Consider the following 17,151-nt stretch of genomic DNA (forward strand, 5'->3'; position numbering starts at 1 on the left):
ACCGAGACGTTTTCAGCAGGATATTTCGCGCAAAATTTAAAATTGCACTTTAGTAAGCTAACCTGGCCGTATTGGCATGTGTTGCAATGTTAAGATTTCATCATTGATATATAAACTATCAGACTGCGTGGTCGGTAGTAGTGGGTTTCAGTAGGCCTTTAAAAATGAGAAAAGATTAGTCACCGCCACCAGTTTCACGTATTGTTACGAACATCGCTGGAAACGTCTATATCATGACAAGACCCACATAAAAGTCTTAAGAACCTATAATTGAAAACAAACAAAAGTTGGCCATTTTGGTTTCCGTCTGCCATTTTTTAAGGCCAAAAAGAGGGGTTGTACTTTAACAAACTCCTCCTAGGGACAGAATGAGGTCAAAATCACAGATACTAGACCAGTAGTTCTTAACCTGGGTTCGATCGAACCCTAGGGGTTCGGTGAGTCGGCCCCAGGGGTTCGGCGGAGGTCAAGACACACCCGACTCATCGTGTAAATAAAAACTTCTCCCTATCGGCGTATTATGGATACCCCTAAACAATGTTCCCTCTAATTTTCCATCTGATTTGCAGGTGTGTAATTTGTTGTGGTTCATTTTGTGCACCAGTAAAAAAAACATAACTTTGTCTTGAATTAAAAAAAAAAAAAACCTTTTATATTTCACTAAAGAACTACTGGGGTTCAGTACCTCCAACAAGTTTAAAAACCACTGTACGAGACAGATGGGTGATGATAAATTGAGGGAATTTTGCTTTTGCCTTAGGATGAGGGCGTGGCATGGCGCCACACTTCGATTGGCGTTATAAATGTTGATACAAAACGTTCAACATTTATAACTCTGCTCCACAAATTAAGATCTTAGTCATAATTGGTAGAAATGATGATATTGACATCCTGAAGTGCGGGATGGGCCAGTATCTTTTGGTACCCATTCGTGGGGGGTGGAGACTGGCGGCGAAACCTGCTCCTCGCCATTAACCATCAAACCGTCATTAGTTCACTTTAAATGGTAGGCTCTTCTTCCAAACTGATATGAGGCTTTTAGGTTGGGGTCTGATCATGACTAGACGTTGTAACGGTATTGTAGATACTGCTGAAATTCGGTTTCAAAATCTTCACGGTAATACTGTGACGCCTGACGGTAGCAAACAAAAACCTGGTGTGGAGTTTTAGGCGCTTTAGTGTTGGCCTGGTCTGAAAATAAACTACATCTACCAGAATCCTCTGCTCAGCGCGGGGTGTCAAGGTGGGGCCGTGGTACACCGTAAGCAGGATTTGAAGTGTGTTCGTAGTCGATGAGAGGAATTACTTTTTCGGACATTTCCTGAAAAATGTCATCAAAACCTATTCATGACCGCTTGAGTTATGTTGCCTATAAACACACAAACAAGCCCTGGTGAAAACATAACCTCTTTGGCTGAGGTAAGAAAGTCTGCATGCATTCTACAAAGCAATAAATGATTTTGTCTCGAGCGTTTCTAAGGCGACAGAGAGCAAGCGGGTCACATTGCACCGCATGGAGGTAATCACCAAAATAATTGTTCAATGCGGGAAATATGAGGAAACTGAAAAACTATCTGCAAAATCCTCGATCCATCCATCTATTTTTGTACTGTTTGTTTCTTTAATGGAGCCTATTCCAGCTGCACTTGGGCAGAAGGCAGCGTACACCCTAGACAAGACGCCACCTCATAAACTGTCATCCAGAAAATATATTTGAAGCCAGCAAAGCCAAACATCACTGTGAGGTATTTACATTATTAAAAGTAAATTTTTAGTTACCTTTTCTAAGAAACGACATATGCCAGACTGACATAAAGATGTCCACTGTGGAGGACACTGCTTGTCAGAAAGTAAAAGTTGATAGACACTTACCCGTATTTTTTGGAGTATAAGTCGCTCCGGAGTATAAGTCGCACCGGCCGAAAATGCATATAATAAAGAAGGAACAAAACATATATAAGTCCCACTGGAGTATAAGTCGCATTTTTTGGGAAAATTTATTTGATAAAACCCAACACCAAGAATAGATATCTGAAAGGCAATTTAAAATAAATAAAGAATAGTGAACAACGGGCTGAATAAGTGTACGTTATATGACGCATAAATAACCAACTGAGAACGTGCCTGGTATGTTAACGTAACATATTAGGGTAAAAGTCATTCAAATAACTATAACATACAGAACATGCTATACGTTAACCAAACAATCTGTCACTCCTAATCACTAAATCTGATGAAATCTTATACGTCTAGTCTCTTACGTGAATGAGCTAAATAATATTATTTGATATTTTACGGTAATGTGTTAATAATTTCACACATAAATGGCTCCTGAGTATAAACCGCACCCCCGGCCAAACTATGAAAAGAAACTGCGACTTCTAGTCCGAAAAATACGGTAAGTGAACATTATTCTTTTACACCGGATATTTACATTGTCACTTTAAAGCAGCGTTTCTCAAAGTGTGGGGCGCGCCCCACTGGTGGGGAATAGAGACATGACAGGTGGGGCGCGAGGAACGGGAGGAAATTTCACTTTAAATTTTTTTTTAAATTATTATATTCTTGGATTATTTTTTTTACTATGCTTTCATTTTCTATACATACTGTAAATGACTTTGTGATTCTGTCTGTGAAATCCGCTATATAAATAAATGGAAATTACCGGTACTTATTTTTACTGTAGGCTTTATATTTCTCGGTACGAGCGAAAGTTTGACAGACATAGCAACAGTAACTAATGGGGGCGGGGCTAAGCGGAACAAACTTTCGCGCGGATGGGTAGCAGGCTAATGTGTGGATCACAATTACACAAATATATACATTTGTGACTCGCACCTCAAAGGTCGTCGAGCCAGAGCCAGCGCCTGCAGAGAAACAAAAATGTGACGGGCACACACTGTGTCATTCACCGGGAAGCACTCGCGTCAAGGCAGCTGCAGCCCCGAACTCAATGAGGTTTTAACAGATGTTGTGAGCGCGGTAAATTTGATCAAAACACGACCACTGAAAGCGTGACTGTTCTCTGCACTGTGTGAGGAAATGGGAGCTGATCATATAGCCGTGCTGTTTCACAGTGAAGCAAGGTGGCTCTCCTGGGGGAAAGTGCTGTCACTTGCCCTGTCTTGCCAAATGCATAGCTCCTTTTTTTTTTGCAAAGTGGCACTTTTATTGTATTTATTATTGAACTTGATGCAAGTTATTTGATTTATTATTGAACTTGATGCAAGTTATAACACTTTTTTTGATTTATTATTGAACTTGATGCAAGTTATAACACTTTTTTTGATTTATTATTGAACTTGATGCAAGTTATAACACTTTTGTTTTATTTATTATTGAACTTGATGCAAGTTATAACACTTTTTTTGATTTATTATTGAACTTGATGCAAGTTATAACACTTTTGTTTTATTTATTATTGAACTTGATGCAAGTTATAACACTTTTTTTTTATTATTGAACTTGATGCAAGTTATAACACTTTTGTTTTATTTATTATTGAACTTGATGCAAGTTATAACACTTTTTTTGATTTATTATTGAACTTGATGCAAGTTATTTGATTTATTATTGAACTTGATGCAAGTTATAACACTTTTTTTGATTTATTATTGAACGTGATGCAAGTTATAACACTTTTTGATTTATTATTGAACTTGATGCAAGTTATAACACTTTTTTTTATTTATTATTGAACTTGATGCAAGTTATAACACTTTTATTTGATTTATTATTGAACTTGATGCAAGTTATAACACTTTTTTTGATTTATTATTGAAGGTGATGCAAGTCATAACACTTTTTTTGATTTATTATTGAACTTGATGCAAGTTATAACAGTTTTTTTGATTTATTATTGAACGTGATGCAAGTTATAACACTTTTTTTTTTATTTATTATTGAACTTGATGCAAGTTATAACACTTTTGTTTTATTTATTATTGAACTTGATGGAAGTTATTTTATTTATTATTGAACTTGATGCAAGTTATACCACAGCTGCACAGTTATTTTATTTATTATTGAACTTAATGTTATTTTATGTTATTGAGTTTGAATGTATACAACTTGATGTTCAATAAATTTGAAAATGTTAAAGCTTGGCATTAGCGCTCTGTTGGGGCGAAGGGGGCAGGTGGGGCTTGAAAACTCCCCCTTGTCCAAAGTGGGGGATGACAAAAAAAGTTTGAGAACCACTGCTTTAAAGACACGCAACTGTAATTAAAAAAAATAGATGTGCTTGAAACAGTGGATCTCCCTGCACAATTATTTGCATTTAAAATGTATGTTTGTACTAATAAATATGATTAGAATCTTTTAGTAATATGTGTCTGTTCAACTGCAGTAAGTGTGTTTACCCTAAACATTCCTGCCACTCGATTTTATACACTATAATATTTTTAAGCATTTATTTTTTTTAGACATATACCACAATAATATCGTACCGTGGACCTAATACTGTGATAATATTGTACCGTGAGATTTGATATGTTACATCCCTAGTTGATATCGACACTAAGATCGCCCCTTTGTGGTGGAAAATCATACCAGTGGTAACTTCCTTCTGCATACTCCGATCTTCCTGAAATTTTTGGTGGTGGGTTGTGGCATTGGAAATGATGTGACGGCATGCGTCATGTGTTCCCGCCAACTTGCGTGAACACAGAATTGCAAATAGGTGCCAAAGCCCTCTCAACGCTGATATATAATTGTTGATGACTGAAATATGCTGATAGCAACCCAACCTAACATCCCCAACCCCCTCCACATCCCACCCCCCGGATTGTAAATAATTAAATGTATATACTCTTGTATATACTCTGATGATTAACTTGTGTGATGACTGTATTATGATGATAGTATATATTTGTACCATGAATTGATTAACGTAGACCCCGACTTAAACAAGTTGAAAAACTTATTTGGGTGTTACCATTTAGTGGTCAATTGTACAGAATATGTACTGTACTGTGCAATCTACTAATAAAAGTTTCAATCAATAAATCAATCGCTGCTCACAGCTTTAATTGTCATTGAACCCTTCTGACTGTGGGTCTTTGTCTTTCTTCAACCATCTGATGCAGACCTTTTCAGGATCTTTCCTGTGTGCAATAGATGCCATCTTCACTGCTTTGTTGTTGTATTGACCATCACTAACGCTGCTCTCCATTCTGTTTTCTACAGTTTGTCAACAGACAACTGACATTATTTTGGGACATGTTTTGTTGTTGTTTTAGTTCCAGTTGCTGGAAAGCCCTTTGCCAGAAATTAATCTATGAGCTTAATTGATGCTAAGTAGAGGTCAAAGTGGTAAAGCTTTAACCATACGTGGCAGGACGGCTGCTGCCCCAATTCCCAACCTGTGATCAGCAAAAGTATCCTTCCCTTGAAAAACTTCAGAGAATGATAAAAACTTCTAAACGTGTTGGGCATGGTTTGCCTGGAACAAATTGCTTTCAGGCAACGTTCCCTCTAAGGTGCAATTGTGCACTGCTCAAGTGTCCTCTGCGCACGGCAAATCTATGCCACGCACAAAATCAAATAAAAAAATAAGCGCATAACAATTTTCGACACGACACGGACACGACAGAGAAAACAGTTTTCGTCATCATTGTTCAAATATTGTAACGTCTGTCGAGACGTTTTGAGGACATGAATTCCATCCATCACTTTACTGAGCAAAACTCTTCATTGTCGGCCATAAACACATCACCAAAACATTAGTAAAAAAAATTATATCTAGCAAAACTGGTCATTTCAAACCAGACCGAAACCAACTTTGTTATATCAACAGCAGCCGCTCGCTCTTTCTCACTTGCGCCAACACATGCACATATGGCACTTAGCCAGTGATGCGTTTAAAGCCACACAAAAAGTCGGACAACTTTAACACCACACATAAAGTGTCATTCCAGGTCGTTACACTATGATTTACCAATCAAATGTGTGCTCATTCTAGTGTCATTTATTAGAAATAAATTATAAATATTAATCATGAAATGCTGTTAGTATATTAAATAAATACTAATAAAAATATATTTTTTACAAACAGGAAGTTGCAGGAATGTACACATAATCCCCTGCTTACATCTCATTGTGCAACATGTGAATGTTTTAATGGGAACTAAATGCAATGTCTGAAAGGAGTACAAATTATTTCTAAAGCAGGACCTCCACCCAGACAAACAATACAAGTACACAGTTCATGAAAAACAATATTTTTTGTTATTGTCATTGTAAGTGGGCCTAAACACTTCTATTAGAAAATAACCTCGTGGAAATGACTGCTGTCATTTGATTATAAAAATAAGGGAATGTTGTCTGTCTATCTGTGTTTGCCCTGCGGTGAGGTGGGGACTTGTCCAGGGTGTACACCGCCTTCCGCCCGAATGCAGCTGAGATAGGCTCCAGCACCCCCTGCGACCCCGAAAGGGACAAGCGGTAGAAAATGGATGGTTGGATGGAGATTGAACTTGTTATTTAGTCAGGTTTGGGACAGGTGTGCTGCTGGTGTAGCCACAGTGTGCACGTCTGATGTTGCTCACATGGGCTCCACTGAATGCTCAGGGAGTTTCTGCGTTTGCTCACACACATGAAAAATTAGAGGGAACATTGCTTGCAGGCACAGTGGCACGTAAAAAGGATAATTTGCTCAGACTTTTCCTGGTTTCAGCAGGCTAAAGTCATCTTGCCATACTCCATCCTCTACAAAGAATGTATTTCTTCTTTTGTTTAATTTGTTCCATCCAAGTCATTGAAAATCTTCAGCGAGTTCTTTAACTTGAAGAAGCTGTTCTGGCTTATTATTGGTCCTTTGGACATGTTGATTCTAGGAAAGCCAAGGCAGGCCATGTGGATTAAAAGGCTGATTGCTTTTTTCACTTACTGAAGACAAGCTGAGGGTGGACTGCAATGAAAATCATTTACTACAAAGGATTTGCATCTGATTATGAAAAATGTCACTTAGATTTTCAAATGTCAGTTGTCCAAACATCACTAAGCCCCTGAAAAGTGCATACCTCTTAAATCTGGAAGGAGTTTTGGGGGACACATTTCCAGAAAGCTAAGGACCGCGGGGCGGACTTCTCCATTCACAATTATTCTTATTTTGCATATTCCTGAGAACCAGCGTACTCTGTGGTAGACATTAGATGTTGGTCTATTTATTTTGTCAGAGTTATGATATTCCCCAAGTGGAGGAGTTCAAGTACCTAGGAGTCTTGTTCACGAGTGAGGGAAAAGTGGATCGTGAGATCGACAGGCGGATCGGTGCGGTATCTTCAGTAATGCGGACACTGTATCGATCCGTTGTGGTGAAGAAGGAGCTGAGCCGGAAGGCAAAGCTCTCAATTTACCGGTCGATCTACGTTCCCATCCTCACCTATGGTCATGAGCTTTGGTTTATGACCGAAAGGACAAGATCACGGGTACAGGCAGCCGAAATGAGTTTCCTCCGCCAGGTGGCGGGGCTCTCTCTTAGAGATAGGGTGAGAAGCTCTGACATCCGGGGGGAGCTCAAAGTAAAGCCACTGCTCCTCCACATCGAGAGGAGCCAGATGAGGTGGTTCGGGCATCTGGTCAGGATGCCACCTGAACGCCTCCCTCGGGAGGTGTTTAGGGCACGTCCAACCGGTAGGAGGCCACGGGGAAGACCCAGGACACGTTGGAAAGACTATGTCTCCCAGCTGGCCTGGGAACGCCTCGGGATCCCCCGGGAGGAGCTGGACGAAGTGGCTGGGGAGAGGAAAGTCTGGGCTTCCCTACTTAGGCTGCTGCCCCCGCGACCCGACCTCGGATAAGCGGAAGAAGATGGATGGATGAATGGATTATGATATTCAGAAACCAAATAGCCCTGTGGGGATACAAAGCTTGCGTGCGCTATATAGCCGGGAAAGTACGGTATTTTGACCAGTTTCAGAGGTTATTTCATTACTTTGTTTGTTGTCTGGATCTGTGGCTAAACTGGCTATGGAAGCTAAAATCAAGTGTGACTTTCACATTGAAATATTACGACGGACATTAGCCTGAATACTCACAGAGGAGAGTGGGGCTTGTTCGCAGCGTCAGCGGGATAGAGACACGACAGTAGTAAAGAGGGAGGAATAAACACAGACAGGGCAAGAGGAGTGCAAAACAGAGACAAAGTGGCAGGGTGAAATTGTGTGTGTGTGTGTGTGTGTGTGTGAGTGGGTGTGCAGAGAGAGAGAGAGAGATGGAGTGAGAGCCAGGCCTACTTTTAGCATATGATCTAGGCCATTATCTGTGTTAGCACTGGTGGGGCTGGAACAGGCTCAGTGGATTGTGTGTAACAATACCTTTAATGATCTCACGTGTGGGTACCACCCACACATACGTGTGTTGTTTCTTACCCTCGATTCTCAAGTCCGCGGTGTGCCCAACGTGTCTTGTTTGTATGTGACTCCTCACATGCAGCTGTGCACCCTCGCCGTATCACCCCCTCCTCGTTAGTCAAGCCCCCCCCCCCTCTCCAGCGGCGCCCTGAGGGCCTTCATTATGTAAGAAAGACATTACTGCAAAACAGAGGCAGGCAACCCTGATAAGTGTAGCAGCCCCTGCTTTATTACAACACGCTGTAACCTCCATAACTCACACACAGAGTCAAAGCCTGCAGCTCCGAATGGAGAGCACAGAGAGGGCTTATAATGTTTGAAGGCGAGGTTTTTTTTTTGAGGGAAACATCAATTAATCATGTTCTGCTTCCCTCATTCTCTCTGCGCACGAGCTGGCTTTTTTTTGCATGAGTTCATTCTTCATTTTCAGCCATTGAAATTTAAACTCTCAATCTCCCCTCCGCAGCGGTCCCCTTCCCCTTGGCCCACCGGCTCACCATGAAGGAGGTGTTCGACGCCGAGGGCCGGCCGAGGGTAGACCTGTTAAAAGCGCACCTCACCAAGGAGGGCCGCTTGGAGGAAGCGGTGGCCTTGCGCATCATTGATGAGGGCGCTGCCATCCTGCGCCAGGAACGCACCATGTTGGACATTGAGGCGCCAGTCACAGGTAGGAAGGATGTCCCTAGCAAGGCTTTTGGCCTCCCATCCTGATCCAATCACTTTGGCCTCAAATCAGGTCCGATTTCGAGTCCCAAGCCGATACTTTGACAACAGATAATAGAACTGAAAATGTTTTTTAGCAAGTAACTAAAGTTAACACAAAGCTCATCTTATTATATTTACAAAGTGTTAGTATTGAGGTAAATCAGATGATGTCGGACTATAAGTCGCAGTTTTTTTCATAGTTTGGCCGGGGGTGCGACTTATACTCAGGAGCGACTTATGTGAGAAATTATTAACACATTACCGTAATATATCAAATAATATTATTTAGCTCATTCACGTTAGAGACTAGACCAGGGGTCAGCAACCTGCGGCTCCGGAGTCGCATGCGGCTCTTTGATCACTCTGATGCGGCTCAGCTGCATACTTGCCGACCCCCCGATTTTCCCGGGAGACTTCCGGATTTCAGTGCCTCTCGCAGAAAACTCCCGGGATTAATATTCTCCGATTTCCACCCTTACAATAATAATAAGGGCGTGCCATGATGTATTTAGCGCCTTCTGCAATCTGTATTAACAGCGTGCCAACCCAGCCTCTTGTTATATGCATCTTCTGCTTGCACACACGTGAGTGACAGCAATGCATACTTGGTCAACAGCCACACAGGTTACACTGTCGGTGGCCAAATAAAACAACTTTAACACTCTTACTAATAATGCGCCACACTTTGAACCAAAACCAAACAAGAATGACAATCACATTTCGGGAGAACATCTGCACCTTAACACAACATAAACACAACATAACAAATACCCAGAATGCCATGCAGCCCTGACTCTTCCGGGCTACATTATACACCCCTGCTACCACCAAACCCCGCCTCCACCCTGCTCCCTCACACATCACCCCCCCCCCCCCACCCCCGTCTGTGCGTCGGTTGAGGTGGGCGGGGTTTGGTAGCGGGGGTGTATAATGTAGCCCGGAAGAGTTAGGGCTGCATGGGATTCTGGGTATTTGTTCTGTTGTGTTAATGTTGTGTTACGGTGCAGATGTTCTCCCAAAATGTGTTTGTCATTCTTGTTTGGTGTGGGTTCACAATGTGGCGCATTATTAGTAAGAGTGTTAAAGTTTTTTATACCGCCACCGTCAGTGTAACCTGTGTGGTTGTTGTATGCCTTGCTGTCACTTACGTGAGCAAGAATAAGTCCCATAAATCGTATGGCTGGTTGTAGTGGGCATTAAATGCTGTACCATCACGGCACGTTCGAGAGAACAGTTGCCTTGAAATTCGTAGTCAGCCGGAAAAATCGGGAGTGTTGAGAAGTATGACGCTGTCAAACGCCATTCATATAAAACCCGCGGGCCGCACTAACATTCAATTTTCATATTAAGGTGTGGGCCGCGTGTCTGAGACCCTTGGTCTATACATAGCACAAAGCAAGGAAAAAATGTTGTATGCAGTGTTATTTCATTTTAAATTTCAAAAGATTTTTGTGGCTCCCATTGTTTTCTTTAATTTGTGAAACTGGTCAAAATGGCTCTTTGACTGGTAAAGGTTGCCGACCCCTGGACTAGACGTATAAGATTTCATCAGATTTAGCGATTAAGAGTGACAGATTGTTTGGTAAACGTATAGCATGTTCTATATGTTATAGTTATTTGAATGACTCTTACCATAATATGTTACGTTAACATACCAGTTGGTTATTTATGCCTCATATAACGTACACTTATTCAGCCTGTTGTTCACTATTCTTTATTTATTTTAAATTGCCTTTCAAATGTCTATTCTTGGTGTTGGGTTTTATCAAATAAATTTCCCCCAAAAATGCGACTTATACTCCAGTACGACTTATATATGTTTTTTCCTTCTTTATTATGCATTTTCGGCCGGAGCGACTTATACTCCGAAAAATACGGTATTCAATTTGTGGTATCGAATGCTACATTTTTAGACAAAATAAAGTGGTTAGTTTCCAATAACTAAAAAAAATCTAATGAAAAATACTATTGACTCCAATTTAAATAATTTTGGTTTGTGTTGGAGTTTGTTTAACAATGAAGTGAAGTGAATTATATTTATGTAGCACTTTTCTCTAGTGACTCAAAGCGATTTTACATAGTGAAACCCAATATCTAAGTTATATTTAAACCAGTGTGGAGCAGGTGGGTAAAGTGTCTTGCCCAAGGACACAACGGCAGTGACTAGGATGGCGGAGGCGGGGATCGAACCTGGAACCCTCAAGTTGCTGGCACGGCCACTCTACCAACCGAGCTATGCCGCCCCAATAACAAAAACAACCAAAATAAATGTTGTAATAAAAACAATAACAAAAAAATATATACATCTTATTACTTCAGTATCATTTATATACTGATACCACAGTAGGTATCGATAGTATCAATATCTAGAGCAGGGGTCGGGAACCTTTTTGGCTGAGAGAGCCATGAAAGCCAAATATTTTAAAATGTATTTCCGCGAGAGCCATATAATATTTTTTAACACTTAATACAACTAAATGCGTGCATTTTTAAGTAAGACCAACATTTTTAGAGTATAACAAGTCTCTTAATCCTTTTAATAACATTGTTATTCTGAAGCTAACCAATAATAAATAATATACTTCTTACCATGCGACTTCTTGAACAGGTGCGGTAGAAAACGGATGGATTAAAATGCATGAGAATGTTTTATATTTTGAATGTTATTTTCAACACTGTGATTACCAGCGGAATTATTCATTACTTATCCTGTTAAGCAATGTCAGCTAAGATGAGTTCAAACCCCGGCCGAGTCATACCAAAGACTATAAAAATGGGACCCATTACCTCCCTGCTTGGCACTCAGCATCAAGGGTTGGAATTGGGGGTTAAATCACCAAAAATTATTCCTGGGCATGGCCACCGCTGCTGCTCACTGCTCCCCTCACCTCCCAGGGGGTGATCAAGGGTGATGGGTCAAATGCAGAGAATAATTTCGCCACACCTAGTGTGTGTGACAATCATTGGTACTTTAACTTAATTTATCTGCGAGCCAGATGCAGTCATCAAAAGAGCCACATCTGGCTCGAGAGCCATAGGTTCCCTACCCCTGATCTAGATTGATCACCCCAACTTTACATTAATGCAGGGGTCTTCTATGTTTTCCAGGCCAAAGGTCCCCAAAGTGATGTAGAGATGGAGCGGGGATCCCCTACGTATATGTCCTGTATAAAATTGTTATTAAACTGGTACTAAAAGTACTTTGTTAAAGCTAAAGTTAAAGTTAAAGTCCCAACGATAGTCACACACACACTAGGTGTGGTGAAATTATCCACTGCATTTGACCCATCACCATGTTCACCCCCTGGGAGGTGAGGGGAGCAGTGAGCAGCAGCGGTGGCCACGCTCAGGAATTATTTTGGTGATTTAACCCCCAATTCCAACCCTTGATGCTGAGTGCCAAGCAGGGAGGTAATGGGTCCCATTTTTATAGTCTTTGGTATGACTCGGCCGGGGTTTGAACTCACGACCTTCCAGTCTCAGGGCGGACACTCTAGCAGGTAAAATTATTAGGGATGTCCAATAATATCAGACTGCCGATATTATCGGTCGATAAATGCTTTAAAATGTGATATCAGAAATGATCGGTATCGGTTTCAAAATTATCGGTATCGGTTTTAAAAGGTAAAATGTATGACTTTTTAAAACGCCGCTGTGTACACGGACGTAGGGAGAAGTACAGAGCGCCAATTGACCTTAAAGGCACTGACTTTGCGTGCCGGCCCAGTCACATAATATCTACGGCTTTTCACACACACAAGTGAATGCAAGCATACTTGCTCAACAGCCATACAGGTCACACTGAGGGTGGCCGTATAAACAACTTTAATACTGTTACAAATATGCGCCACACTGTGAACCCACACCAAACAAGAATGACAAACACATTTCGGGAGAACATCCGCACCGTAATACAACACAAACACAACAGAACAAATACCCAGAACCCCTTGCAGCACTAACTCTTCCGGGACGCTACAATATACATCCCCCGCTACCCCCTACCCCCCACCTCAACCCCGCCCACCTCAACCTCCTCATGCTCTCTCAGGGAGAGCATGTCCCAAATTCCAAGCTGCTGTTTTGAGGCATGTTAAAAAAAATAATGCACTTTGTGACTTCAATAATAAATATGGCAGTGCCATGTTATCATTTTTTTCCACAACTTGAGTTGATTTATTTTGGAAAACCTTGTTACATTGTTTAATGCATCCAGCGGGGCATCACAACAAAATTAGGCATAATAATGTGTTAATTCCTCGACTGTATATATCGGTATCGGTTGATATCGGAATCGGTAATTAAGAGTTGGACAATATCGGATATCGGCAAAAAAGCCATTATCGGACATCTCTAAAAATTATTATTATTATAGTTATATTATAGTTATTGTGTAATAGTAAAATATTCAAATACTGTATAGCGCCTCTAATAGCTATCAGACTACTAAAGCCCCACCTTTATTGCAGCTTGCTCTCAAACTTGAACTAGTGTTCTGACAAGACAGGCACCCTCCTGGATGTCATGCAACTCCTGCATGTGTGTAACAAGGAATATGGAAATGTCATTTTGTCTCCCTGAGCGTGCGTCCCTTTTGAAGGACTCTTTCACGTGAGTACAATCACATCAGTGAGTACATCATCACAATCAGCGAGTAACACTGCACCACCAAACCGGCGAGAAATGCGACTAAGAAGTGTCTCCAGACTCTACTCAGCACGATGGTTAGCGGTTAGTCCTGCGAGTGCGACTCCAAGGAGACAAACAGAGCGATGTGTTGCACAGGCGTTCACACCTGTCGCCATTAAATTACAGCAGTGCGGTCTTTAACGCATGCGGAGTTAGACTCCATGGAACTGAAACGAGGCCTCAGCAGCCCGGGAGAGGTTTGTTAATGCCGGCCAGAAACGTGGTCGACGTGGTAATGGGAACCCTGTGCCCATGCACAGTGGCCTCTGGCGTGGGCGGTCGTCCCTTAACGAGGCTTCAAGACAACCCGCTGTGAAAGTCTTTAATTTGATATGTAGCACAGCTTGCTTTTTAAATGTTAATATCCCAGACGGTCACCCTCGTTTAATTGTGGCAGCCAAAATTGTGGTCATAATTAAAATGATTAATTGTGCAGCCCTAACATTAATTAACCAGTCAAAAAACATGTATTTTTTACATCAAAGATATTCAAATAGTTTTCATATTTCCATCCTGAAAACGCCAGTTTTAACTCAATAGATCGCTCCATACTCGCCATTGTTTGACCTAGTTCTTCTTCCAGCGCCTTGCCACCCACCAAATACTGTAGCTTACCCAGTGGTGTGCCGTCAGGGCCAGCAAGGCCTTCTCTGCTGGCCTAACATAACCAGAAATCATGATCATAATTAGAGATTAAAGATAAAAAATGTTTTTATTTACTTTCCCTAAATATCTAAAATTATTCATATTCTCTTCATGTCATATTATGCTCTTTCCAGCGCTGTTGTAGCTTATGTTGCCATGCTGAACAGACACATACAGTGATAGACAGTTGCAATAGCCAATCGAGTTGTTGTCAGTAAGGCCTTCTAAATCTAAATTTTTCAACCACTGTGCCGCGACACACTAGTGTGCCGTGAGATACGGTCTGGTGTGCCGTGGGAGATGATCTAATTTCACCTATTTCGGTTAAAAGTATTTTTTGCAAACCAGTAATTATAGTCTGCAAATTATGTGTTGTTGTTGAGTGTCGGTGCTGTCTAGAGCTCGGCGGAGTAACCGTGTAATACTCTTCCATATCAGTAGGTGGCAGCCGGTAGCTAATTGCTTTGTAGATGTCGGAAACAGCGGGAGTCAGCGTCCAGGTAAAAAGGTATCTAATGCTTAAACCAAAATTAAACAAAAGGTGAGTGCCCCTAAGAAAAGGCATTTAAGCTTAGGGAAGGTTATTCGGAACCAAACTAAAACTGAACTGGCTGCAAAGTAAACAATAACAGAATGCTGGACGACAGCAAAGACTTACTGTGGAGCAAAGACGGCGTCCACAATGTACATCCGAACATGACATGACAATCAACAATGTCCCCACAAAGACAGATACAAACAACTGAAATATGCTTGATTGCTAAAACAAAGTAGATGCGGGAAATATCGCTTAAAGCAGTGGTCCCCAACCTTTTTGTAGCTTGAAAATTTGTCCCACGGACCGGGGGAAGGGGGTTATGTTTTATTTTTTTTGTCATAAAGAAATACAATCGTGTGTGCTTACGGACTGTATCCCTGCAGACTGTATTGATTTATATTGATATATAATGTATATATTGTGTTTTTATGTTGATTTAATTAAATTTTTAATTCAATTAAAAATTAAATTTTGTTTTTGTTTTTTTCTTGTGCGGCCGCGGCCCGGTACCAATCGGTCCACGGACTGGTACCGGGCCGCGGCCGCACAAGAAAAAAAAAGATTTTTTTTTTTTTTTTATTAAATCAACATAAAAACACAATATATACATTATATATCAATATAAATCAAACTCAAAATAAAAGATTTTGGTTGGGGACCACTTGCTTATAGGAAGACATGTAACTGCTACAGGAAAACACACACAAAAAAGAGAAAAAGCCACCAAATAGGAGCCCAAGACAAGAACTAAAACACTGCACACAGGAAAGCAGCAAAAAAAAACTCTAAATAAGTCATGGCGTGATGTGACAGGTTGTGACAGTACACATACTTTGAGACAAGAGCTATATTGATGCATGCTTGGTTATGCTTTAAAGTCATATCCAACAATTGCAACAACAACTTTTTATTGTCAACTGGTTTTTGTCTTTTAATGATTTCTGCTGGTGGTGTGCCTTCGCATTTTTTCTACGTAGAAAAATGTGCCTTGGCTGAAAAAAGGTTGAAAAACACTGTTCTAGATGGCCTCACGTTGAATGTGACATTTACGCGTCCTGTGATTGGACACGTCTCTCAACACAAATAGTTGATAGACAGTTGTGATAGCCAATCAGATCAGGAGTTGTTGACAGTAGCTGTTCTGTTACAACTAAAAGTTGTAAACTCTTGTTGTTAACGTGTATCATGCTTGACATTTAATTAACATTGTTACATGTATATTTTAGGCTCCAGCGCCCCCGCGACCCCAAAGGGAATAAGCGGTAGAAATGGATGGATGGACATGTATATTTGTCGCCATCATGTGGTCAGGGCAGTTAATATATCTTTGAGAAGTGTGTACTTTGAATCAAACTTTATTAACCGGAAGTTGCATAAGCCAAACAGAGAAATTTATGGTATGTGTTTTAATTGCTGATGCGTTTGAATTGATTTTTAAATGCATACTTGCCAACCCTCCCGGATTTTCCGGGAGACTCCCGAAATTCAGCTCCTCTCCCGAAAACCTCCCGGGACAAATTTTCTCCCAGAAATCTCCCGAAATTCAGGCGGAGCTGGAGGCCGCGCCCCCTCCAGCTCCATGCGTGATGAGTGACGTGTTGACAGCCTGTTCTCACGTCTGCTTTCCCACAATATAAACAGCATGCCTGCCCAATCACGTTATAACTGTAGAATGATCGAGGGCGAGTTCTTGGTTTCTTATGTGGGTTTATTGTTAGGCAGTTTCATTAACGTCCTCCAAGCGCGGTAACAACACACAACAACAGCAGTCAAGTTTCCGTCTACCGTAAAGCAGTTCGTCTGCCGTAAACAGCAATGTTGTGACACTTTTAAACAGGACAATACTGCCATCTACTGTACATGCATATGTGACCCACCCATAATGTGTCAAATTTTTGTGTTGATTTATTTATTTTATTTTGTGGTTTGAATTCGTTTTTGAAGCTGTCATTACACATTTATCAGTATTCACATTGGTCAGTAGGGGGCAGTAGGGTGTTTCTTCCCAATTGAATGCTATCACCTGCAGACCGGAAGTGTCTTGTCATTCTAAAGAGAGCGACCAGTTTGTGAACAATTGAGACGTCCTGTGTGCTTTTTTCTCCTGTATAACAGGCTAGTTTTGGTGAATCAACTCACTGAATAATATCCATGTGATCTTTATAAGTTTAAGTACACATTCTGATGTTGGAGCTGAACTCTAAAATGGCGACGTGAGTA

The 17,151-nt window shown here is 41.0% G+C and overlaps 1 protein-coding gene across 2 annotated transcripts in view; it reads left to right on the forward strand.

The window, feature by feature from the left end:
* LOC133575429 (protein phosphatase 3 catalytic subunit alpha-like) overlaps nucleotides 1-17,151 on the forward strand; it is a 144,095-nt gene that overhangs the window by 53,065 nt on the left and 73,879 nt on the right. For both annotated transcript variants that reach the window (XM_061928160.2, XM_061928159.2), the window contains exon 2: nucleotides 8,821-9,021. In XM_061928160.2, the coding sequence (XP_061784144.1) occupies nucleotides 8,821-9,021 (201 nt within the window). The remainder of the gene's footprint in view (nucleotides 1-8,820; nucleotides 9,022-17,151) is intronic.

This window comes from Nerophis lumbriciformis, linkage group LG35, assembly GCF_033978685.3.
Source record: "Nerophis lumbriciformis linkage group LG35, RoL_Nlum_v2.1, whole genome shotgun sequence".
Lineage (NCBI taxonomy): Eukaryota > Metazoa > Chordata > Actinopteri > Syngnathiformes > Syngnathidae > Nerophis > Nerophis lumbriciformis.